This window comes from Brachycentrus maculatus, unplaced genomic scaffold (genome assembly GCF_059751285.1).
Source record: "Brachycentrus maculatus isolate JH-2025_06_01 unplaced genomic scaffold, ASM5975128v1 h1tg000043l, whole genome shotgun sequence".
Taxonomy (NCBI): Eukaryota; Metazoa; Arthropoda; class Insecta; order Trichoptera; family Brachycentridae; genus Brachycentrus; species Brachycentrus maculatus.
The window spans coordinates 967951-995608 of NW_028280797.1; the positions used below are offsets into that span (position 1 = coordinate 967951).

At 33.8% G+C, this 27658-nt stretch overlaps 1 protein-coding gene across 3 annotated transcripts in view; it reads right to left on the reverse strand.

The window, feature by feature from the left end:
* The window catches only part of Fas3 (fasciclin 3), a 241110-nt gene that overhangs the window by 204453 nt on the left and 8999 nt on the right, over nt 1–27658 (reverse strand). For all 3 annotated transcript variants that reach the window (XM_088277480.1, XM_088277479.1, XM_088277481.1), the window contains exon 2: nt 21385–21661. In XM_088277480.1, coding sequence (XP_088133606.1) covers nt 21385–21460 — 76 coding nt within the window. In that variant the 5' untranslated portion in view covers nt 21461–21661. The remainder of the gene's footprint in view (nt 1–21384; nt 21662–27658) is intronic.

Below are 27658 nucleotides of genomic sequence, written 5' to 3' on the forward strand. Positions count from 1 at the left end.
CACTCAAAATGTTGTAAATAAATTATCTGGTCAAATTATAAATTTAAATAATAAAAATTAAATCGATATTTTCTGGCGTTTCTCATGTGTGTGATTATAAATCCAGGATTCGGACCTCACATACTAATATAAGAGTTTCTGCTCGATAAAAAACTTCTTTTCATCTCACCAATAGATGTCTATAGTGAAGTTCTAGTGATTCAAGAACATTGTTTCAAAATTGGTTCATATATATATATATATATATATATATATATATATATATATATATATATATATATATATATATATATATATATATATATATATATATAGATATATATATATATATATATATATATATATATATATATATATATATATATATATATATATGTATATATATATATATATATATATATATATATATATATATATATATATATATATATATATATATATATATATATATATATATATATAGAGCTTCCAAGAATTTGAGTAGTGTGGTTGTCAATAATGGGTAGAATTGCTGAATGTTACACTAAGTACTTTATTGAGCAGAAACAGACTGTTACACTTTTTACTGAGCAGAAACTCCGTTATTAGTATGTGAGGTCCGAATCCTGGATTAAAATCACATACTTATGTATTATAATCCAGGATAATAATACACAAATTATGTGATCAAATACATAAGTATCATATTATTTTTTGACATCTCATCAAAGATGAAGAAGAATATGGAAGTCTGGGCATTTACGGGGCTGACGACCGTCATCGGCTGGTTTAAGAGATCACTTAACACACGTGTAACATTCACCAATTCTACCCATTATTGACAACCACACTACTCAAATTCTTGGAAGTTCTTTATATATGAACCAATTTAGAAACCTTGTTCTTGAATCACTAGAACTTCACTAGAGACATCTATTGGTGAGATGTAAAGAAGCTTTTTACTAAGCAGAAACTCTTATATTAGTATGTGAGGTCCAAATCCTGGATTATAATCACACACATGAGAAACGCCAGAAAATACCATTTTCATTTTTATTATTTAAGCTTATAATTTGACCAGATAATTTATTTACAACATTTTGAGTGTGTCCAAATACTTGTTCACAAAATCTGGATTATCTCCAATTACAGGAGTTATTTTCACATTATTTTTTGACATCTCATCAAAGATGAAGAAGAATATAAAAGTCTGGGAATTTACGGGGCTGACGACCGTCAGACTTCCATATTCTTCTTCATCTTTGATGAGAAATCTTTGAAAAAAAAAAATAGTAAAAAATAAAAATAAAATAAAAATAAATAAAAAGTATATTTTAGCTTATAACGGTGAAATGGCCATTCCTTACACATTTATATAGATTTTTTCAACCTTATCATCGTATGCTTTTGACTTTTTACTTAAAATATTTTCACGTTACCTTGTAAAATATGAATTGAGTGGTGAAAGTCACCAGTAATGAGTGGCAGAGTGTAGTCAACCTTGCCAGCCTGTAATTGTGGTCATTCGAGAATTAATGAAGGGTGGAGGTTTGTACAGAATCATGGTGATTGTCGGGAAATTTTGGAAATTTCGTCACTCGACTGGAAATTATGTGATTTTGAGAAAAAAAAAACAAATAGCATCTGTCGAAGAAGCAATCAGTCTTTTCACTACATAGTAAGATGAGAGAAATAATTGGCTGAAGCGAAATAAAGGAATGGGTAAATGATCAAGAGTTAATTCTATGAAAATTGTAAAATAGTTTACATTCGTAATTTTTTTTCTTTTTTTTTGTCTATATTAGGTTAAAATGGATAAAAACAATATAAAATGTATGTAAAAAGAACTCCACCGACAAGACACACAAGGTGACCTGCAAGGAATTAAATAAAATATATAAAAATATTTTAAAACCAACTAACTAACCATCACGCCGCTTCCCCGCAGGGGTAGGCAGAGAGAATCGAACGCCACACCACTTTGCCTTTGCAAACATTCTTCGGCTCTTCTAAATTCATGCATCTCCTCATACATACCCGACGATTATTACGACTCCTGAACCGGCCGCTTTCAAGTATTTGACATACCTGATTGTGCCAAGTTTTCTTCGGTCTTCCTCTGCTTTTTTCCAACTACATTCGCCTCATAAATTTGTTTAACCGTTCTTTCCTCACTCACACGTTCCACATGTCCTAACCATCTTAACACACCTTTCTTAATTTTATCGATAATGCTTATCTCAGCTTTGCATTCCTTCCTTATTTCACTATTCGTACATCTATCATACATCGTTTTGTCGCACATTCTTCTGAGAGATCGCATTTCGACTGCATTCAGTCTACTTTCATCCTTCTTTTGCCAACTCCATCTATCCCAGCCTTGCATTCTTCCCTTATTTCATCATTCTATAAATATTCAAAAATATTTTTCCTATATACTTATATTCGAAAAAGCAAAAAAAATATTATTGAATACATTCTTTGAAAAAATTGGGTATGGAAGGACGTGTTGCCTCTTTTGCGGTCAGCCAATGAATGAATTCTGTCTTGCGTTTTATTACCTTAATGTCGAATCAACAAATAACACCATCATTGTGTCGGGCTTTTTTTTTTTTTTTTTTGATGGGAATTGCATTTATTATTTACCTTGCTTATTATGTACAAGGTTTATAGATCATTTAGTGGATTTTTGTTTCTTCTAGCTAATTAAAAATGTTTTTGTTTGAATCTGTGTTGGGAACAGGAGGGATCATCTAGTGTGGGTCAAATAGGAACTTCTCTGCATTTGCTCATTGCTGGGAGGAAACCACGTAAAACTCCTCAGGAGAAGGCGGACTGTTGACTGTCATCAGCAGACCTTCCGTTCCACTAGAAGAGGGTTCGGCATTTTGTGTCCTACTTTGGTTTATGTTACCAATGTCCTTTACTATTTTTATCATGTATGATACTACCTCTCGTGACAGTTCCTTATGAACTATCACGGATTCGATGTTGGATAGATCCTCGCCCAGGCTCCTGCAACGCGCCTCCAGCTGTTGTCTTTGAAAGCTGAAAAGGGGGCAAAGCATCAACAGGTGAGGGACATCTTGAGGTGTCTCATCATCACACGTACAGCTGTCGATCTCGGATATCTTGAAACGATGTAGGTAGCTCATGAACCCACCGTGACCCGTAAGGATTTGAGTGAGCTCAAAGCCAGGTTTCTGCAGTCTCCTGAAATCAAAGGCATGGAAAATGGTTGGTAAGAACATTTTGGTTACCTTTCCGGTGGTTTCGTTCAAATAACGATCATTCCAGAGTTGGAGGGTCCTGCTTCTAATTTTCCTTTTGGCAAAACTTAGCGGGAAGTTGGCATAGTCAGGGGCAGTCTTCTTGAGTGTTGCCTCCCGGGCCTTTTCATCCGCCTTTTCGTTCCCTAGGATACCGCAGTGACCCCTTATCCAGCCGATATACACATTCTGGTGTCTGCATCTTAACTTTTGAATATCTGTTCTGATGTCCATGACAATAGGGTTGATCGAATTTCGGTCCGCTATTGCGTGGACGCCAGATTTACAGTCTGTCAGGATCGTTATCTGCTTCCATCTGTTTGGGGGTTTTTTCAAAACATAAAACAAGGCTTCTTTGATCGCATAAAGTTCCGCCTGGAACACAGAACAGAAGTCGTCGAGTTTCAACTTCCTCGACGGCAGCTCTCTCACGCCATCGAAGGGTACAAAAGCTGCACCTACTTTGCCGTTCAAGAGACTACCATCGGTGAAGATCCTCAACTCTTCCTGCAATGTCCCAGGTAGAGTCTGGTCATCGTAGCCGTGATCTATGGAAAGTCGTTCAGCTGGATGAGGGAGGGAGAAGTAGTCTCCGACTCCCTGGTAGAATCTGTCTTCCGGCAGGTCCTGCAAGATAAGGCTTTTCTTGACTGCGTATGCCTCAGCAAGCTCCCTAATCCTCAGATCGAGTGGCATAAATCCACTTAAAACCTGAGCTGAAACAAGGGAGATTGTCCTGTACCCTTTGCATGACCTGATAGCAATATGTCTTTGCATAGAGTCCAGTTTCTTTCTGATGACTTTCTTGTGAACCGCTTCCACCCACACGCTTGAGGCATATGTTATCAGAGGTTCTACAGCGCCTATATATATTTGCTGCATAACTTCCGGTGACGCTCCCCATGTCGGTTTGGCGGCTCTCAAGAGTTTGTTCGTGATGCCAGCTGCTTTTTTGCAAACGTTGTCAACGTGTTTAGACCAATTTAGGTTACGGTCTATGGTGAGGCCCAAAACCTTGAAATGGTCTACGAATTGCAACCGGACTCCGTTCATGTATATTTCCGGCTGGCGGTCCTTTCGTCTGGTAATAATTGTGTCGGGCATTGTGTCGGGCTGTAGTCCCGTGGTTAGTGTCGCGTACTCTTAAAATCAGAGTTTCTCGGTTGGAACCCACTCAGCCACAATTTGATACCTTTTTCTTATAATGAGCCGCTTAGGCTCACAGAAATAGTATGAAATTTAAATATTTGTGTAAATAATAAAAACGACGATATAAGAAAGGAATGTAAGGCTGAACGAGGAATAATTGAAAAGATTAGAAAGAGCTCTTTGCGGTGGTATGGACATGTGGAGCGAATGGATAGCGAGAGAATGACTAAGAAAATATATGTGGCGAATGTGAGAGGGAAAACAGAACGAGGACGACCGAAAAAGACTTGGCACGATCAGATCAATCAGAACCTAAAATCTGGCGGTGTCAAAAGTCTGCGTAATCGGAGGGCATGTATGACTAGATGTATGGATGTGAAGGAGGCTAGGAGTGTATGTCAGGACAGAAGAGTGTGGCGTTCCATCCTCTCTGCCTACCCCTGCGGGGAAACGGCGTGATGGTAGTAGTAGTAGTAGTAGATAATTTTATTAAAATTGAACACTTGAACATACCACTTTATCGGGTTTTATTTTTATTTACGACTGCGATAAAAAATATACTGGCCAAACTGCGAGAAGTCTAAGAATTAGAATAAGAGGACATCGCCGTGGACTAGCAAGTAATTATTTTTCGGAATTTGCAAATCATATCATGGAAACTAACCACTCATTTGAATCTCATACTCTTAAATTATTACACTCTGTTACAAATAAAGGTCAAGTCATGAATAATTTAGAAAATTTAGAAAAACATAAAAATTTAAATTCAGATAAAACAATAATCAATAATAATATAATAATAATAATAAAACCCTTATCCGCACCCCAATGGTGCATAGGGCACTGCGTAATACAAATGCAGTGTTATCTTGATCGTTTACACGTGAAGAAAAGGTGATCAGCCAGTTACCAGTCCAGGGTAATATTGAATAAATATTAGACTGCAAAAATCAATTATATTTATTTGACCCCCCCCTGGGAATCGAACCCGGGACCTCCAGAACGGTAGGCGAGCATGCTGACCATTACACTACGGAGGCGGACAAAATAATAATATAATAATAATAATAAAACCCTTATCCGCACCCCAATGGTGCATAGGGCACTGCGTAATATAACGCAGTGTTATCTTGATCGTTTACACGTGAAGAAAAGGTGATCAGCCCTCCGCTTCAGGTACCAGTCCAGGATAATATTGAATGAATATTACAGTGAAAAAATCACTTATATTCATTTGACCCCCCCCCTGGGAATCGAACCCGGGACCTCCAGAACGGTAGCCGAGCGTGTTGACCATTACACTACGGAGGCAGACATTCTGCTTCGCATTAATAATATACTGTTTCAAAATACGTCACCATTATTATCTATGTTTCCTTTTACAAAAAATGTTGTTCCTTAACCCCCCTACCTATATTTATTAACCTATATATACCCCTAAATATATTTTAGTTCGTTAATTTTAATTTGTACCGGAAGATGAAAACAGCTGTCGTTTTCGAAACTAGTCGTAAATAAAAATAAAACTCGATAAAGTGGATTATTCAAGTGTTCAATTTTAATAATCACGTCATTCCACAAAGTTAATGCCGAATCAATGAATAATAACACAGATATTACTCTTTTTCTTTTAAATATCGATCGCGAAACCGGTCTTATTTAAAATAATAAAAAAAAAAAAGAAAAATGGTCTCATACAAGTGTTTTATTATTTCAACATTTAAACAATGATCAAGCTCAGCATCATCAAGGTATTGCTATAGGTATTCCGGTCTTTTCTCTCCTTCGATTTGCCACGGCTGGTTTTAAGAAGTGACATTCGTCGACTGTCATTGTCATCTAACAATGAACTTTTACCGTGAATAATTCAGATGATTGCCCTTGCATTCTTCCCTCCCCCCTCCTTTACAGTGAACCCCCGTATAATGCTGAGATAGTTACAACGTTATCGGAGAAAACGTTATAGTGGGTAAATGATTGTATTTTAATTTAATAATGACTCATTTATGTCATTTACGGACTCTAAAGTCAGGGTTTCTCGGTTCGAACCCACTCAGCCACAATTTGATACCTTTTTCTTATAATGATCCGCTTATGCTCACAGAAATAGTATGAAATTGAAATATTTGTGTAACTAATAACAACACAAATATTTCTCTGTTTTTTTAAATTATACATTTTTAATATCTCAACGTTATAGGGGAATTTACTGTACTTCCTCTTGGAAATTTACACGTATCGCTCACTCCTTTCAAGAACGTCATAAATAAAAAAAACTGATTTTTCAGGAGAACGTTTAAAATAGATTTATATTATCCACTGACACTTCGTGATGGAATTGCATTTTTAATTTATTATTAGATTAAAACCAATATTTTTAGCTTTTCCACTTTTTTATTTGACCAGCGACCGGGTTTCGTCGTTACCGACATCATCAGACTGGTCTGATGATGTCGGTAACGACGAAACCCGGTCGCTGGTCAAATAAAAAAGTGGAAAAGCTAAAAATATTGGTTTTAATCTAATAATAAATTGAACGTTCAAAAGTTTAAAAATATAATACAATTTATTAAAAATAAATATCAAGCCACTTTTTGAATTTTTTACTGTGCAACAGATCTTTTTAGGTTAAACCTGAAGGTTTTTTCTCCATTTGAAAAATATTTAGTAAATTTAAAAAAATTATTGAACAATACCTTTCCTTCAAAATGCAAAAACAACACTTTCTGCCCTGTAGCGCGTAAATATCAAGTTAAAAATATGCCGCTTTCAGTGGGATATAGTACATTTTCTGAGCATTCCGAAAACACGCACAACTGAAAATTGACGATTTTTGATTTATGACGTTCTTGAAAGGAGTGAGCGATATGTGCATGTAGGAATTCCGTTTCGTTGCAGTGAGTATTGGGTGTGTCACGTCTAGCGGAGTATGAGTGCATATCCGAAATTAAACGGACGCGACGCGCATTTTTTCGCCTTATTATTTTTTTATCATACATTTTAAGTCAGGAAAGCTACTTTAGCCAGACATATTTATTCACGCATTCGTTCACGGGCGTTCACGTTCATATCGCACACTCATTTTAAGAACGTCATAAATCAAAAAACTTGATTTTCCAGAAGAACGTTTTTAATGTTTAAAAATATAGTATGTACAAAGTATTAAAAATAAATATCAAGCCACTTATTGAACTTTTAACTGTGCGACAGATCTTTTTAGGTAAAACCTGAAGGTTTTTTTCTCCATTTGAAAAATATTTAGTATATTTGAACAAATAATTAAACAATAACTTTTCTTCAAAATGCAAAAACAACACTTTCTGCCCTGTAGCGGGTAAATATAAAAGTTAAAAATATGCCGTTTTTGCTGGGATATAGTACATTTTCTGGGCATTCCGAAAACATGCAAAGCTGAAAATAAACGATTTTTTTAATATGACGTTGTTGAAAGGAGTGAGCGATATACACTTGGAGTTGGTAAAGGAAGGATGAAATCGGACTGATTGCAGTCGAAATGCGATCCCTCAGAAGTATTTGAGACAAAACCACGTGTGGAAGATGTTCCTATGGAGATATATAAGGATTTAATAACTGTGTTGAGATTGCTGGTTAAGCGAGTGTTTTTGCCTAGAATTTTCACTCAAGAATTACATAAAAAAACTCCTATTTGGAGAAAATCAATGTACGTGAAAAGTATTTTTTAAAAGTTTAAAACCCTTATCCGCACCCCAATGGTGCATAGGGCACTGCTTCATATAAACGCAGTATTATCTTGATCGTTTACATATGAAGGAAAGGTGATCAGCCCTCCGCATAAGGTACCAGTCCAGGGTAATATTGAATAAATATTACAGTGAAAAAATCACTTATATTTATTTGCCCCCCCCTGGGAATCGAACCCGGGACCTCCAGAACCGAGCGTGCAGACCATTACACTACGGAGGCGGACGATTACAAATAATAGTGCTCATATATTTTATTTTATTTTTAGTTCGTAGTAAATATTATTTTTAAATGAAAATGTTCAAATTTGAAACAGATATATATAAGTATTTATACTTATAGATATAAGTATTTAAACACAATTAAAATGTTTTTCACACTTAAATTTACAACATTTTGAGTGTGTTCAAATACTTGTTCGCAAAATCTGGATTATCTCCAATTACAGGAGTTATTTTCATATTATTAAAAATCTCACCAATAGATGTCTGTATTGAAGTTCTAGTGATCCAAGAACAATGTTTCAAAATTGGTTCATATATATAGAACTTCCAAGAATTTAAGTAGTGAGCGAGTGTTTTTGCCTAGAATTTTCACTCATGAATTACATGAAATTATAGTAACTTTAAACATAAAGAGTAAATCCACTCACAAGTAGGCATAGGATATGAAACCTATAACGTTGAAGCCTGAGTAGGGACATGATAAGCGGTGTTACATAAGCCGTAGCTAGATTTCAGAGTCACTTGGACGTTAGGTAATTAAAATAAAAATTGAGATGGTTTGTACGTGTAAATCGAATGAGTGAAGAAAGAGCAATACAACCTTTCCTTCAAGATAACACAGCGTTTATATGATACAGTGCCCTTTGCACCATCAAGTGTGAATAAGCATTTAAACAATATAAAAATAATATATATATATATATATATATATATATATACAGTATCTACTCAATGAATTAGGGCCACCCATTATTTTTTTGAATACTCTGAAATCTTTTGGATTATTATATTTATTTTACAAAAATACTTTAAGTTTTCTATTGACATCTAATATCATGTATATTACCTTCAATAATATGTAAAATATACCTGGATTATTTAAGCCTTTACAAAATTTCAAACCCTTTTTCTGAGAAAGGTCCCTAATTAGCACAGGTAGACAGATAGTTGAAAGTTCAAAAAATAGTCCTATCTCATTTATTAGTAAAGTTTCTTGAGTTCTGGTTGTTGTTTTGTTCAGAGAGGTTATATAGTTACCGTGTCTTGTGAAAAACACTTAATTTTTAATTTTAGTTCATAAAGTATAAATTTTTTTTGTAAACGCAAGTGTTTTTTTTGAAAAGGACAAAATGGGAAAAAGTAAAGACATTTCTGAGGAAAAAAAGTCTAGTGTTATAGTGCTACTGAAATTAGGAATACTATCTAATAGAGAAATTTCAAAAAAAGAAAACGTTTCTCGTCAAACAGTGGCCAGAATTTCAAAATCAATAAAAAATCAGTCACCCGCCACCAGCAATCGGCGAAAGAACTGTCGTAGGATTAGAAAAACAACACCGAGGACTGATCGAAAAATCGTTCAAAGTGCCTTAGAAAACCGTAGTGCATCAGCAAAAACATTAAAAATAAAATTGGAAGAAGAGGGTATAAATATATCGGTATCAACACTGAGGCGACGTCTTTACGAAGTAAACCTGAAATGCAGGCGCCCTGTAAAAGTACCAAAATTGACACCACGAATGAAAGCGGATCGATTAAAATGGGCCAGGCTACATCGAAATTACTCGGTAGATGATTGGAAAAAGGTATTTATTTAAATTGAATTTTCAACATATCATTTTAGTAAATAAACTTATATATTTGAATTAAACTTAAATTTTCATTATTTTTCATGTCATCTTTAGTGATGAGTGCCGGTTAGAAGCCGTGACAGAGAGCCGTCGATTCATCAGGAGAACACCAATGGAACGTTACAATGAGGCCTGTGTGGTAAAAGTTATCAAACACCCCCCTGCAATAATGATATGGTCATGTATTATTAACAATTTACCTGGGCCGTTGTTTTTCGTGGAAGGAACAATGAACCAAAATTCCTATAAGCAGGTTCTCGAACGAATTTTATTGCCCTTCTACCATACACTCGACCCAACAGAAGGTCCATACACCTTCATGCAGGATGGGGCACCTTGCCACCGGGCTAAATCAATAATAAAATTTTTGTCTAACAAAAATCTGCCTTTGCTCCCCTGACCTGGAAATTCTCCGGACCTTAATCCTATAGAAAACGTATGGAGCATGTTAAAAAATAAGGTATACTCATTTCCAAATACGACAGTAGACTGTCTAAAAAAAAATATTAAAAAAATTTGGTCAGAAGACGAAGAAATAAAAAACATGATAAAACAGTGCATTTTAAGTATGCCAAAAAGATTTGAGGCAGTTATTTCTGCCAAAGGTGGAAATACTAAATACTAACTATATTTATATGAAAATATATGCATAATTTAAGCGTAATAAAGTGTTCATGTGTAAATAAAATTCAATGTTGTTTTATTCAAGGTTTTCTCTGAGTTATTCCTGTTTGAATTGAGAAATTGCGCGAAATCCTGCGTGGCCCTAATTCATTGAGTAGATACTGTATATATATATATATATATATATATATATATATATATATATATATATATATATATATATATTAATAAGTTTTTTAAGGATTGGAGAGTTGATATTAATTTATGTACATAATTCATATCCGCCAAGGACTTTTTTATATCGAAATAATGAATGCAGCTCTCGTGTCCTTTCTGTCATTTTTGTGACAGGCGTATGCCAGATGGCGCGCTGTCTGGCAAAGTCGGCTTCAAAAATATTGTAAAAACTAAATAAAAAGAATTTTTATATCCTGGTCGCATTTTTTTAGGCGCGTCTGTGAAAAGCTCGTATTGTAACTAATACAAGTTTATTACTTATTTATTTTTTTACAAAAATGTTAATAAAATTAGTATATAACCACTCACCGGTGAGTGGTTATATACGAATTTTACTAACATTTTTGTAAAAAAAAATAAATAAGGAAAAATGACTAACCACCAAGTAAATGCTTTAAATATTAATAATATTGAGAATACAAATTTATTATTTCATTAAAAACTTGATTTTTCAGGAGATCTGTTTTAAAGTTTAAAAATATAATAAAATGTATTTAAAATAAATAGTAAGCCAATTATTAAAAAATTTTCTGTGCAATAATCTTTTTAGGTAAAACCTGAATGTTTTTTCTCCATTTGAAAAATATTTTGTACATTTAAAAAACTAATTAAACAACACATTTCCTTTAAAATGCAAAAACAACACTTTATGCCCTGTAACGGGTAAATATTATTTTTTAATTAATGTTTTACTTAGTAAATACCACTATTTCTTAAAATCTACTGTGACAAGTGTTTCGATGCATTCCGCATCATTTTCAAACACCGCATACGGTATTAAGAAATAGTGGTATTTACAAAGTAAAACATTTATTAAAAATGGATATATTTTACGACAAAGTGACTGCCGAATCAATTAAGGTAAATATTAAGTTAAAAATATGCCGCTTTTGCTGGGACATAGTAGATCTTCTGGGCATTCCTAAAACGTGCACAACTAAAAATTGTCGATTTTTGATATATGACGTTGTTGAAAGGAGTGAGCGATGTATAATACATAGTTTTGCCGCACTGAGAGATAGCATTTCGACTGCATTCAGTCTCCGTTCATCCTTATTTTTCCAACGCTTCACTTCCATACATTATACACTAAAATAAATATATAATAAACTGCTTGTATACAAATACTTTTAAAACAATGAGTCTCAAGATAACGGACCGTTAGATGAAAACGCGGTTCAACTTGTCATTACGACAGTCGGTCAACTGTGACCGGTGACAACAGTTGGCCGTTGGCTCGCCTGGACTGGAGAACGACGAACGTTAGCTGAGCTAAGGCTGTGAATGGAGAAATCGCAAGAGGTTGCTGGCGTTGGATCTAAGTGGGTCATAGTTGAAAGTGGATTTGAGCAGATACTATTCTAAGTAAAAGGAATTAAGATGGAACTCGCAAAAATCCACCGAAAGCAACCGTTTCATTTTTTTCATTCATTGTCCCTTAGGATAACAAGGGGATTGTCGAAAGTGGTTGGTGAAAATACCAAAAATTAGAGTCGTTAAAAACAAATGTTTATTAACAGATTTCGCGTTTAATTTGTAGAACTATATTCAAATTTATATATCAATTTTTCAATCAAACACTGATTTTTTGAGTCAACTTAGTTGTATTATATTTTACTTTATTTTATATTTTATATTTTAGTTATTATACAGACCTGAATGATGGAAGTTTAACTTCTGAAACATGTAGTCTATAATAAAACTCAAGTGGTAAAAAACAAGTGTTTTCTTTAATCATTGTAACATGTCTTACCACAAATATCAGTAATTATAGACCGATATCCAAACTTCCACTTTTTGGAAAAACTATGGAAAAAATTGTCACGGATAAAATCAACCCAGTAATAAGAAATGACATTATATTGAACCAACACGGATTCTTAAGAGGCAGGTCGATTGAGTCAAATTTGCTTGAGTTCAATCATTTCATACTATCGGCCATGGAAGAGGGCTACCAGGTGGACGCCATATATACTGATTTTGCCAAGGCCTTCGACAAAATAAATCACAATGTCTTGATTCGTAAGATTCGCGAAATGGGTATTCATGGTGATCTTCTTAGATGGCTCATTTCTTATGTTGAAAATAGAAGCCAAGCGGTAGCGGTTCTAGGATTTACTTCTAATTACATTATGATTCCTTCTGGGGTTCCCCAAGGATCCCACCTGGGCCCATTATTATTTTTAATATACATAAACGATATTAACAAACATATCAATCAAAATTTTCTCATGTTTGCTGACGATACCAAGTTATTTATACGAGTCAAGTCTTTAGACGATTGTTCAATGTTGCAAAACGATCTCGATAATCTAGTGTCTTATTGTAATCTTAATCAGCTTTTTCTGAATGTCAATAAATGTTTTAGCATTACGTTCACAAGAAAAAAAAATAAAATTATGTTTGATTATGAAATTAACAATAGTCGGCTGACCAGGAAAACTGAATTAAGAGACCTTGGTGTTATAATGGACGAGAAACTTTTGTTTTCTTCACATATTGAAGCCTGCGTTAATAAGGCCTACAGAAACTTAGGTTTTATTTTTCGAACCACTAAACCATTTAAAAATACATCATCTCTTGTAACTTTATATAACGCTTATGTTCGTAGTCACCTCGAATTCGCCTCAGTCGTTTGGAACCCTCAGTTCGCTATATATATAGCTCAACTTGATCGTATTCAAAATAAATTTCTAAAAATGATGGATGGTAAGCTTCATTTAAGTTTCAACTCTTATGAAGAATCTTTAGCCTTCCATAAATTATCTTCACTTAGTAAACGTAGGAATATATCAGATTTATGTTTTTTGTATAAAGTTATAAATAATGTGACTGAGAGCCCTTATCTTCTTGCGCAGATACCTTTTCACTGTCCAATTAGAATCAATAGGCATAGTCATACCTTTTATAATCCAGCACCAACAAAGAACTATACAAAAAATTCCTTTATTTATCGAAGTTGTGGAAAATTTAATGAATGTTGTACCGACCTTGATATGTTCTACTCCAATCTTTTAAAATTTAAAGCTAAATTGTTCGAAATCTTATAAACCTAAAAAAGTAATTCTATTCCCTGTCCTTTCCTTTTCTTTCTTTCCTATCACTGCCATCTCCTTTTCTCTTTATCCCATCCTTGTCTCATGTCTCTTCCTTTATATAGACCTCTCTTATGTATAGTTGTGAAGAACTATAATTGGTACTCATGATTTTATTTTTTGTATTCTGTATGTATCATATATTGTAACTGTTGTTCTTCCTTCCAATAAAAAAAAAAAAATAAATAAATAAAAAAAAAAAAAAGTTAATGCCGAAACAATAAATAAAATATTTTACTTTAATTAATTAATTCGGCAGTCACTTTGTGGTGAAATCTACCCATGCTTACTAAGTAAAACTTGTATTTTAATTATATTATATTTTTCATTTCATATTTTTTTGTTAAAAAACGCATCAAAATAAGTCTTATGACAATTATTTCGCCTAGTTATGGTTCGCCCAATACTTTCAAACTGTTTGAAAATGCCATAACTAGGCGAAACAACTGTCAAAATATTAAATTTTTATATGTTTAAAAAAAAATTGAATACAAGTTAGTAGACTCAAATAATATGTGTTTGATTTCACAATCGATACAAAAAACAAATGTTTTAGTTATTTATTTTTTTACAAAATGTTAATAAAATTAGTATATAACCACTCACCGAGATTTTTACGTCTACCGGTTTCGAGACGTACCCGTCTCTTCGTCAGGACAATCACTAACACAGCATGCAAACAATACTACCCTTCACCACCATAGCACCATTTACACACTCAAAACTACACAAAATGTCTAACACATGCGATTTTTGGTCGACCCGAAGACCAACATGCACTATAGTTTTCAATACAGACATGCGTTACGAGCCGAGGTTAAACGTATATAAATAAATGTTTTAGTTTAATTTTGTAACGTTTCATACACCTTTCTAAATTTTATTGATAATGCTTATCTCAGCCTTACATTGTACGACTAAATTCTGAACACATTATCTACGATTTCTTTTATTCGCTTTTTTTGCTAAATCTCGAACTAATAAATACAAATTGACATTTAGAAGAAAGTTATAATAACGCATCGAGTCGATGTTTATCATTCAAACCGGTAGAAAATGACAGCCGGCAACTTTCGAAGAAGCCGACCGGTTATTTTACCTTCAATCAGCATTCGGGCGACGTCCGTGACCGCTGCATTTGCAAACAAAGAAAACCATTTGCCCAATTCGATACACTAAGAATCTGGTATCTCTTTTTTAAACCAATATTCCGACGGTGTTCGTAACAGTTTTTTATTAAAGAATGTTTCTCGACCCTGTACGTTCTAATGGTGCATAGGGCACCGTACTTTTTTATGTATATACATGTATATACATATATATATAAAATATATATTTATATGAAATGTGATCTGTGCGTATCTAAGCGAGTTTATCTACCGTGCTGGAGGTCCCGGTTGGGAAAAGAATTCCCAGGGGAAGAGATTAAATATTAGTGATTTTAAAACCTAAGAATTATTAAATATTACCCTGGACTGGACCCTGAAGCTAAGGAGTGATCATCTTTCCTTCATGGAAGTAACGATCAAGATAACACTGCATTAATACACTGCATTGGGTGCGGATAAGGGTGAAAAGGGTGATCAACCCTGCGGTGTAGACTCCATTATCAAAGAAGTGGGAAAGAAAGTGGAGAAGGAAATGTGAAATAGAGGAGACAAATGCCAGAATGTTTTTATTTAGCAGAATGATCAACTCTGCTAAAAAAAAACTTTTGGAACTCCTACAAATATCGCGAATCTTACTTTAATAAAAGCTTTCTCAAACCAACCATATATGACTTCAGTGAACTCACACGTAAAAGCGATATAATGAGACGAACAATATATGTAGGAGTCCCAATTTTTTAAAAAAATACTGTGATTGTTAATTATGGGTAGAATGGTGAACGTACCACGTGTGTAAAGTGATCACTTAAACAGCCTATGACGGTCGTAAGCCCCGTAAATGCCCAGACTTCCATCTATGTTGAGATGTCAAAATGTTAATATAACTCTTACGGTAAATTAAGCTGTATTAAAGTTTAGTAAGGCAAGCGCCATAGTGTAGTAGGATAGATGCTCGACTGCGAAATTAGTGTCGCGGTTCGATTCCCACCAATTATAAAATTAATTCGAGAAAGATTTATTTTCAATTGGTCTGGGTATTTGTGATGCATTTTTCACATTTACCTTCCCTATCCTTACTATCCTACCTGCAGACAAGTCTCTATCAGTAGGCGGGTTATTCCTTAAAAAAAATATAAACTAATGTGAGCTTAACCATAGCATTGATCTAGATCATTATATTATTCCACAAAGATAAAAATACCAAATCAGACAATAACCATTTGCGGTCATCCGGTCAAGTTCAAAACTGTCCACATTTGGACAGCGCTCGCAGCCGTTCTAAATTCAAACTGGAAACGTCATCGCCGTACATCACGCGCGTCCAAATTAAAACTAAAGCGGCAACCGGTATCTTTCAACGTTGTCGGACTTTGGGGAGCGTTCGCTACCGTACAAAGGGTTTTTAACCGCGATCGCCGGCAAGGACGGCGCGACGAGTGCGTTGACCCTGACACAAAGCTCCAAGCTTAAATATGTATATATATATATATATATATATATATATATATATATATATATATATATATATATATATATATATATATATATATATATATATATATAATAAATATATATATACATTTTTTTTTCATTCAAACCCTTATCCGTACCTCAATGGTGCATAGGGCACTGCATTATATAAATGCAGTGTTAACTTGATCGTCAACACACGAAGGAAAGGTGATCAGATCTCCGCTTCAAGTACCAGTCCAGGGTGATATTGAATAAATATTAGAGTGAAAAAATCAATTATATTTATTTGACCCCCCATGGGAATCGAACCCAGGACCTTCAGAACGGTACATATATGATATATTTTTATATATATATATATATATATATATATATATATATATATATATATATATATATATATATATATATATATATATATATATATATATATATATATATATATATATATATATATATATATATATATATGTATATAAATATATATATAGTGAATTTTACTTACAACACTAACGTGATCAATAAGTTGAATAAGATTAATTAAACATGAATAGGAGCAAATGGAGACCGAGGATAAATTGACAATTTTGACGAAAGTATGAGGCGAATGCGGTTGGCAATAGAAGCAGACGAAGACCGAGGAGAACTTCATACAAATGAATACATCAAAAACTTGATAGTGGTCAGGTCAGGAGTCATAATAATCGGCGAAGGTACGTATGAGAGATGCATAACTGTGGAGGCGAATATGTTTGCAATGACAGATTAGTGAGGCGTTCTATTCTCTCTGCCTACCCCTACAGAAGGAGTCGTGATGATTAGTCAAATAGATAGTTAATAAATGCACAATAAACGAATTCGTTTGCGACCAACACGAACACATATCGCTTACTCCTTTCAACAACGTCATATATCAAAAATCGTCAATTTTCAGTTGTTTCAGTTGTCAATTCTAGGCAAAAACACTCACTTAAAAAACAATTAACGCATAAATTAAAACACCCTTTATTTATATCCTTTCAAAACGCTTACTTGTATCGCGTCGATTTTGTAGATATGACATTTTTAGCGGGGCGTCTATAATCGTCGCGCCAAATTCACAGTTCATGTAGTTCGGTTAATAAATCTGAAATTGCCTGAAAAATGTCTAAAGAGCTCGGATTTCCAGCAAATCTGTACTTTTCGCGCCAAAGGCTTCACAGGCCGGAAAAGGAAGTCGACCGGAAGACTGCCTCCGCAGACTTGACCGGAAATTCGTCGCCGGAAAAATGCACTAGGGAAAATTCTTAAAATAATACTGAATTTCCTGTGTCGACCGCGTTCCTCAAAGGAAAATCTCGACGGTATATATGTCGTTCACTCCTTTCAACAACGTCATAAATAAATAAAAAAGATTTTTCTGGAGATCGTTTTTAACTAACTAACTAACTAACTAACTAACTAACCATCAGGCCGCTTCCCCGCAGGGGTAGGCAGAGAGAATCGCAAGCCGCACCACTCTGTCGTTGCAAACATTCTTTGCCTCTTCTACATTCATGCATCTCCTCATACATACCCGACGATTATTACGACTCCTGACTCGGCCGCTTTCAAGTATTTGACATCATAGATCGTTTTTAAATTTCAAATATATAATAAAATGTATCAAAAATACTTAATATCAAGCCACTTATTGAACATTTTACTGGGCAACAGATCTTTTTAGGTAAAACCTGAAGGTTTTTTCTCCATTTGAAAGTATATTCAAAAAAAATAATTAAACAATACCTTGCCCACCTTGCCAATACGTCGCCCACCTTTTCGAGCTGATATACCTTGGGAATATTAGAAGGAGGGGTAGGGAGATGAATGAAAATTCAGCACAAAAAATATACTTAAATTAATTTAATTAAAAATATCAAAATTATACAAAGGCGACTTCAACTTAAACCAATCTTAAATTGCTATCTTAAATAAGCTTAAAATTAATTAACCCTATCTTAAATTAAACTTATTCTAACCTTTGGTGGAAAAGATGCGCCGTGATGCTGGGGTGGCCGTGATTCTTTGTGAAAAAAGCTGCGCCGTTGGATGCTGGGATGAGGTTCTTCTTATGACGGGCCGCCGTGCGATGATTCTTGCTTCTTGTCTTCTTCTTCTCCTAGTAGAGCTTCAGCTCTTAATTTTGAGGCTTATGACCCGGCGTGGGTTTGCTTTTGATACTCCGGATGAGTAACTCCTTTTTTTCTATCTTCTCTCTCCCTGCGTAGAGATCCCGCTCTTCTCCTCACACAAGTCTTAAAACCTGGTGTAGGTATGCTCCTTCTAACTGATTTCTCCCGACTGCTCGATCCCCCTGATCTCTCCCGACTGCTCCTTCCAACTCCTCGATCCCACTGATTTCCCGAAATAATGCCCCTTCCAACTGATGTCTCCCCGTTATATTCGGTTTCTCTCCTTGAAGATCACGCCCTCGAAACCATTTTTCATTGGCTGACGGTGCGCTTGTATCCACCCCCAAAATTTTCAACGTCTAGACATTTCAATTAGCAAACTTAATTTTATTTATAATATAATAAAGAATGCTCTTAGTATAATAATAATAAAGACCGCCGGGAAATAATCCCTTTACAAAGGCCAGCGGGTTGGCGACAGTTTTTTATGATTCAAACCTTTTAAATACATTTTAGTTTTACGACAGGTAAATTATAAAAGGTCGGAGCCATAAAAAATATTTGCGCGTACAGAATTTTTTTTTTCCTAAGACTAATTAATTAAATGGATTGACGATTGATTTTTTTAGCCAGCCTGAAAGGATAAACGTGGTTTCACCACGTCAACCTTTTCTTCAAAATGCAAAAACAACACTTTCTGCCTTGTAGCGGGTAAATCAAATATGCCGCTTTTGCTGGGATATAGTACATTTTCTGGGCATTCCGAAAACATGCACAGCTGAAAATTGACGACTTTTTAATATATCGCTCACTCCTATGAACAACGTCATAAATCAAAAATCGTCAATTTTCAGTTGTGCGTGTTTTCGTAATGCCCAGAAAATGTACTATATCCCAGCAAAAGAGGCATATTTTTTACCTAATATTTACCCGCTACAGGGCAGAAAGTGTTGTTTTTACACTTTGAAGAAAAGGTGTTGTTTACTTTTTTTTTTAAAATACTAAATATTTTTCAAATGGAGAAAAAACCTTCAGGTTTAACCTAAAAAGATCTGTTGCACAGTAAAAAAAGCTCAGTAAGTGGTTTGATATTTAATTTTAATACATTGTATTATATTTTTAAACTTTAAAAACGTTCTCCTGAAAAATCAAGTTTTTTGATTTATGAAGTTCTTGAAAGGAGTGAGCGATATGACGTTGTTGAAAGGAATGAGCGATGTGAGTTCTCGGCACCATCTACAGTTGATTGAGGAAGCTTTATTTAAATTTCTTTAACAGAGACTTTATGTGAATATTTGTGAATAAATATAAAATGCTTAGTATCTCGAAATAAATCAAAGTTGGTAAAGTTTGACGCGGCAAATTGGTTTTAAAAGCAACTAAATACGACAAACAAATCTATTAGGTAGAAACAAACATTTTGTTTGCAAGACTGACTAAGTGTTTGCGCAGTACAAGTTGAATTCCGTAATTAATTACGTTACGATTTCCTGCGTAAACGCTGAAACCAAATAATCGGCACGAATTTGCAGCAAGGGAGATTTGAATAATAATAACGATAAATTTAGTTGTAGTATTTTTTGACATCTCATCAAAGATGAAGAAGAATATGGAAGTCTGGGTATTTACGGGGCTGACGACCGTCATAGGCTGGTTTAAGCGATTTCACGCGTTTAACGTTCACCAATTCTACCCATTATTCAAATTCTTGGAAGTTCTATATATATTTGAACCAATTTTGAAACATACTTCTTGAATCACTAGAACTTCACTAGATACATCTATTGGTGAGATGTAAAGAAGCTTTTTACTAAGCCGCCTCCGTAGTGTAATGGTCAGCACGCTCGGCTACCGTTTTGGAGGTCCTGGGTTCGATTCCCAGGGGGGGGTAAAATAAATATAAGTGATTTTTTCACTGTAATATTTATTTAATATTACCCTGGACTGGTACCTGAAGCGGAGGGCTGTCACCTTTCCTTCATGTGCATACGATCAAGATAACACTGCGTTTATATGAAGCAGTGCCCTATGCACCATTTGGTGCGGATAAGGGTTTTTATTTTATTATTATTATTTTTTGACATCTCATCAAAGATGAAGAAGAATATGGAAGTCTGGGCATTTACGTGATTGACGACCGTCATAGGCTGGTTTAACTGATCACTTCATATGGTTAACATTCACCAATTCTACCCATCATTGACAACCACACTATGAAGATTCTTGGAAGTTCTATATATATTTGAACCAATTTTTAAACATAGTTCTTGAATCACTAAAACTTCACTAGAGACATCTATTGGTGAGATGTAAATAAGCTTTTTATTGAGCAGAAACTCTTTTATTAGTATGTGAGGTCCAAATCCTGGATTATAATTACATACATGAGAAACGCCAGAAAATATCATTAACATTTTTTTAATATTTCAGCTTATAATTTGACCAGATAATTTATTTACAACATTTTGAGTGTGTCCATTATAGGGGTTATCTTTCATATTATTTTTGACATATTTATGTCAAAAAATAAACGAACTTTCGCAGTCGCTTTTATTTTAAAAAAACAGACTGCCAGACGGTGAAATCCCGTGTAGTGGACAAGCGCCATAAAGGTTAGAATAATATCTAGGGTTTTGTTTTTTACGAGATTCGCTAGTATTTGAACACTCAAAATGTTGTGTATAACTGTTGAAATATAAAAATATAATAAAAGCTCTTTACCTGATATTGCTGTGGTCAAAGTTAGTAGAAGAAGCAGGGAGAGGGACCATTTTCCCGCCAAAACGCCGTCCGCCATCTTGTTTTGGCTCCAAAACTAATTCAATACACGAAATATTCCACTCACAAACACTCCAACACTCACAAATGAACAAGGAATGTGTAAATTCACTCAGAAATTAACACCATGAACTTTTGCAGTATGTAAGATTCGATTCCTCACTCTGATATTACACTGGGGCGACGGTAGGGATGTTCAGGTAGACATTCCTTGAAGACTCTGTAAAAAAAGAAGAAGAAGAAAGTTCTTTAATATTGATTTTAATTAATTTTTTTATTCATTTAGTTTTTCAGATAATATTGGAATTGTCTAATTGGAAAAAGTTGTACACTTGATTGGAACAACTGATGGCGGCGCCATCTGTTAAAATACCACATTTATTAAAACGATACTTTTTTATTCTCAAGTGAAACAGAATTTCTTTTCTGATTTTTCAGAAGGAGTTGGTTCATTTTTGCATAACGTTTCATTTTTGAATTCCAACCATTTTCCCTAGATTTATAAAATCATCTTACATAACGCGGTCGTAGGAATCCCAAATGGTAGAAGATAAACAATTCAACGGAAGGGGATAGTATCAATCCAAAATCTGGTATTAAATATAATATATATATATATATATATATATATATATATATATATATATATATATATATATATATATATATATATATATATATATATATATATATATATATATATATATATATATATATATATATATAAATTACAAAACTGCCAACCATAAAAATAAAGCCACTTGAGGGTTTCAGTCTTGATAAAGAAGCGGTTAGCTTCGAAACCGGTAGACATTATAATGAAGTTATAATAAAATATTTACGGTGATTTTAAAACAAAGTGTCTTTTAATTATAAAATATTTATTTATTGATTTGGCGTTTAATTTGTACAACTACATTTTAATTTATGTATTCATTTTAAATCACACACAGATTTACTAACAAAAAATCTGTGTTTGATTTAAAATTAATACATAAATATAAAAAAATAATTTCTAATTAAAAGTTTATTAAAATACCCAGACTTTCATATCGTAGTCATACAGGAGAAAGTGACCAAGTGCATTGTTTTACAAAAATGTGATCATTGACTATTTGATATCTTACTAGCTTAAAATTGCCCTGAACACATCCCAAAGGATTTTAAACTTGGAAGTATAATATATTGACTTGTTAAAAACGACATTGGTGTTTATTTTGTTGCCAAGCAAAAGTGACTTAAATGGCTCTCCTGAACATTTTACGTTTTGTTAGTTGGTCACTTTCTCCTGTACGACTACGATATGTTTCTTCATCGATGTTGAGATGTCACTATATAAAAAGAAATAAATGTTTTAACAAAATTTCAAACAAAATGGCTCGTTAAAAAAGTCATGGTGATATGAAAATTGTATGTATAACATCGTCTGGGGAGCTGCCAAAGTAACTTGAAGACGAATTCGACCTCGATGCATTATTAAATGGGAATAATTTGTTTCATTTGAAGTCGCTCCTCGGTTTGCATTACGGGAAAGTCTATATTCCGAGGAGTAAGTTTCTTTTTTCCTTGTTATCCCGCCTTTTCTTGCTCGCATTTACGTATTCCTTCAGGACGCGTTGTTTGTTTTCAGCCGAGCGAGTCCGCCTTGGCTCGTTCAACCCATTCCAGACCAAACTACATAATTTACCAAGTTCAATTTATTTACAACATTTTGAGTGTGTCCAAATACTTTACTTTCCGTTTTTCAATTCAAATGTAACATAGTTTTAAAATCAATATAAATATTTTATTATGACTTAATTATAATGTCCACCGGTTAGCTTCGAAACCGGTAGACATTCTAATTACTTATACTTATAACCCTTATCCGCACCTAATGGTGCATAGGGCACTGCATCAAATTGACGCAGTGTTATCTTGATCATTATTTACATGAAGGCAAGGTGATCACTTTTGCGCTTCAGGAACCAGTCCAGGGTAATATTAAATAAATATAACAGTGTTAAATCACTAATATTTATTTTCATCCCCCCTGGAAATCGAACCCAGCTAAACACGCTGACCATTACACCACGGAGGCGGACAAAATAAAATATTTATAGGGATTATAAAACCAAGTTACATTTTAATTATAAAATATATTCTGTTACGAAATCACCTTATTACTCAATTATAATATCGACCGGATTCGAAGCAAACGCTTCTTCCTCAAGATAAATGGATGGTAAAAACTGAATGACAAATTAAATTTCCTGAAGAAATGAAATTACAACATTTTGAGTGTGTCCAAATACTTTACTTTCCATTTTACAATTAAAATGTAACTTTGTTTTAAACACAATAAATATTTTATTACTACTTAATTTTAATGTCAACCGGTTAGCATCGAAACCGGTAGACATTATAATTAAATTAAAATAAAATATTTATAGGGATTATAAAACAAAGTTACATTTCAATTATAAAATATATTCTGTTACGAAATCACCTTATTACTCAATTATAATATCGGCCGGATTCGACGCAAACGGCTTCTTCCTCAAGATAAATGGATGGTTAAAACTGAATGACAAATTAAATTTCCTGAAGAAATGAAGTTACAACATTTTGAGTGTGTCCAAATACTTTACTTTCCATTTTACAATTAAAATGTAACTTTGTTTTAAACACAATAAATATTTTATTGCAACTAAATTATAATGTCTACCGGTTAGCTTCGAAACCAGTAGACATTATAATTAAGTTAAAATAAAATATTTATAGGGATTATAAAACAAAGTAACATTTCAATTATAAAATATATTCTGTTACAAAATCACCTTATTGCTCATTTTCACTCAAAATCACCTTATTACTTATATTATAATATCGGCCGGATTCGAAGCAAACGGCTTCTTCCTCTAGATGAATGGATGGTAAAAACAGAATATCAAATTAAATTTCATGATCAAATGAAATTACAGCATTTTGAGTGTGTCCAAATACTTGTTCACAACATATGGATTATCTCCAATTACGGGAGTTATTTTCGTATTATTTTTTGACATCTCATCAAAGATGAAGAAGAATATGCAAGTCTGGGCATTTTCGGGGCTGACGACCGTCCATATTCTTCTTCAACTTTGATGAGATGTCAAAAAATAATATGAAAATAACTCCTGTAATTGGAGATACTCCAGATTTTGAGAACAGGTTTTTGGACACACTCAAAATGTAAATATATTATCTGGTCAAATTATAAGCTTGAATAATAAAAATTCCTTATTGTGTTTATAACGATCATGATAACACTGCGTTCATATAAAGCAGTGCCCTATGCACCATCGGGTGCAGGTAAGGGTTTAAATAATTAATGCATGAGAAAATGTATGAATGCGGAAGAGGCGAAGATTGTGTGCAAAACCCGATTGATTTGGCGTTATATTATCTCAGCCTAGGCGTTGTGACGGTTAGTTGGCAAGTTTTAGTGAGATATTTATTAATTTTCATTAAAACCGGTTCGCAAAGTGTTCGAGGCATTCTTGAAAAACGGGTGTGCGAGAGAGATGTACGAGAGTCGGAATGAGAGGAAGGAATATTCAGCTACAAATCAAGCACACATCACGATTTTACATTCTCCCAAATACTATCAAAATAAGCGTCATGAATGTGATCATACCTAATCTTGAACAAGCGTTGAAGATGATGATACAGCATACACTGTTTCATATCGCTCACTCCTTTCAAGAACGTCATAAATAAAAAATCGACGATTTTCAGTTGTGCATGTATTCGGAATGCCCAGAAAATTTACTATATCCCAGAAAAGGCGGTATTTTTTAAACCTAATATTTACCCGTTACAGGGCATAAAGTGTTATTTTTGCATTTTGTTGAAAAGGTATTGTTTAATTATTTTATTAAATATACTAAATATTTTTCAAATGGAGAAAAAACCTTCAGGTTTTACCTAAAAAGATCTGTTGCAAAGTAAAAAGTTCGATAAATGGCTTGATATTTATTTTTAATACATTGTATTATATTTTTAAACTTTAAAAACGTTCTCCTGGAAAATCAAGTTTTTTGATTTATGACATTCTTGAAAGGAGTGAGCGATATGTACATAGTTGATGTACACAATCAGAGATATGCTACCTCTCAGATCACTACGTACTTCCCAAGAAAGAACACTTTCCATTCCTCGCCATAACACATCATTCTCCAGTAATTCCTTCTCTGTCCAAGCGGCCAGACTACGGAATGAATTACTTCTAAATTAACTAACAAATTTAAAATGTTCGGAACGATATTATTTATGACATCTCATCAACACGATTTACACACAACGAAGGTTTGATAGTCCCAAGAATTAACAAAAAATATGGGAGTCCAACACTGACATAATATGTGTATATCGTTCCGAACATTTTAAATTTGTTAGTTAATTTAGAAGTAATTCATTCCATAGTCTGGCCGCTTGGACAGAGAAGGAATTACTGGAGAATGATGTGTTATGGCGAGGAATGGAAAGTGTCCTTTCTTGGGAAGAACCAAGTGATAGACCATGATCCGAAAGGTATATAAAATTTTCAGCAATAAGGTTTAAATGAAAAACAAACTAGAAAAAAATATCGAAATCCTTTAGTACACAACCATGATACACGATTTACACACAAAAAAGGTCTGATAGTCCCTAGAATTAACAAAAAATATGGGAGTCCAACACTGACATAATATGTGTATATCGTTCCGAACATTTTAAATTTGTTAGTTAATTTAGAAGTAATTCATTCCATAGTCTGGCCGCTTGGACAGAGAAGGAATTACTGGAGAATGATGTGTTATGGCGAGGAATGGAAAGTGTCCTTTCTTGGGAAGAACCAAGTGATAGACCATGATCCGAAAGGTATATAAAATTTTCAGCAATAAGGTTTAAATGAAAAACAAACTAGAAAAAAATATCGAAATCCTTTAGTACACAACCATGATACACGATTTACACACAAAAAAGGTCTGATAGTCCCTAGAATTAACAAAAAATATGGGAGTCCAACACTGACATAATATGTGTATATCGTTCCGAACATTTTAAATTTGTTAGTTAATTTAGAAGTAATTCATTCCATAGTCTGGCCGCTTGGACAGAGAAAGAATTACTGAAGAATGATGTTATTTTTTTACATCTCATCAAAGATGAAGAAGAATATGGAAGTCTGGGCATTTACGGGGCTGACGACCGCCATAGGCTGGTTTAAGTGATCACTTTACACACGTGTAACATTCACCAATTCTACCCATTATTGACAACCACACTACTCAAATTCTCGGAATGCATATGAACCAATTAAAAAACCTTATTCTTGAATCACTAGAACTTCACTAGAGACATCTATTGGTGAGATGTAAAGAAGCTTTTTACTAAGCAGAATCTCTTATATAAGTATGTGAGGTCACCAATAGATGTCTCTAGTGAAGTTCTAGAGATTCAAGAACAATGTTTCAAAATTGGTTCAAATATATATAGAACTTCCAAGAATGTGAGTAGTGTGGTTGTCAATAATGGGTAGAGTTGGTGAATGTTAAACATATGAAGTGATCAGTTAAGTTACTGTTAATTCTTGGGACTATCAAACCTTCGTTGTGTGTAAATCGTGTATCATGGTTGTGTACTAAAAGATTTCGATATTTTTTCTAGTTTGTTGTTCAAGAACTTAAACAGTTAAACCTTATTGCTGAAAATTTAATACACCTTTCGGATCATGGTCTATCACTTGGTGCTTCCCAAGAAAGGACACTTTCCATTCCTCGCCATAACACATCATTCTCCAGTAATTCCTTCTCTGTCCAAGCGGCCAGACTATGGAATGAATTACCTCTCCGCCTAAACAAACGCACCTTCTCTAATAACTTGCAAGAAACGTCTGAGACATTACTATCCATCATTAAAATCCTAACTGTCCATCAAACCTCCTCCCATAGATTTTCCGTCTACCTCATTTTTCCTTAAACTCCCTTTTTTCTTCGCCCTCCTTATTATCATCTTTTGTAATTTATGTTTTTTTATCTACCCTCTGATTGCAAACAGCTATTTATGGTATCAAACGTTTTGACCAATATCGCTAGTCTGTTTTTGATCGGTTGTAATATATTAATTTCTAGCAATAAGCCCGCCAATGTACTTATTTATTTTCTGTAGGTACATGGATTTGAAATATATATATATATATATATATATATAT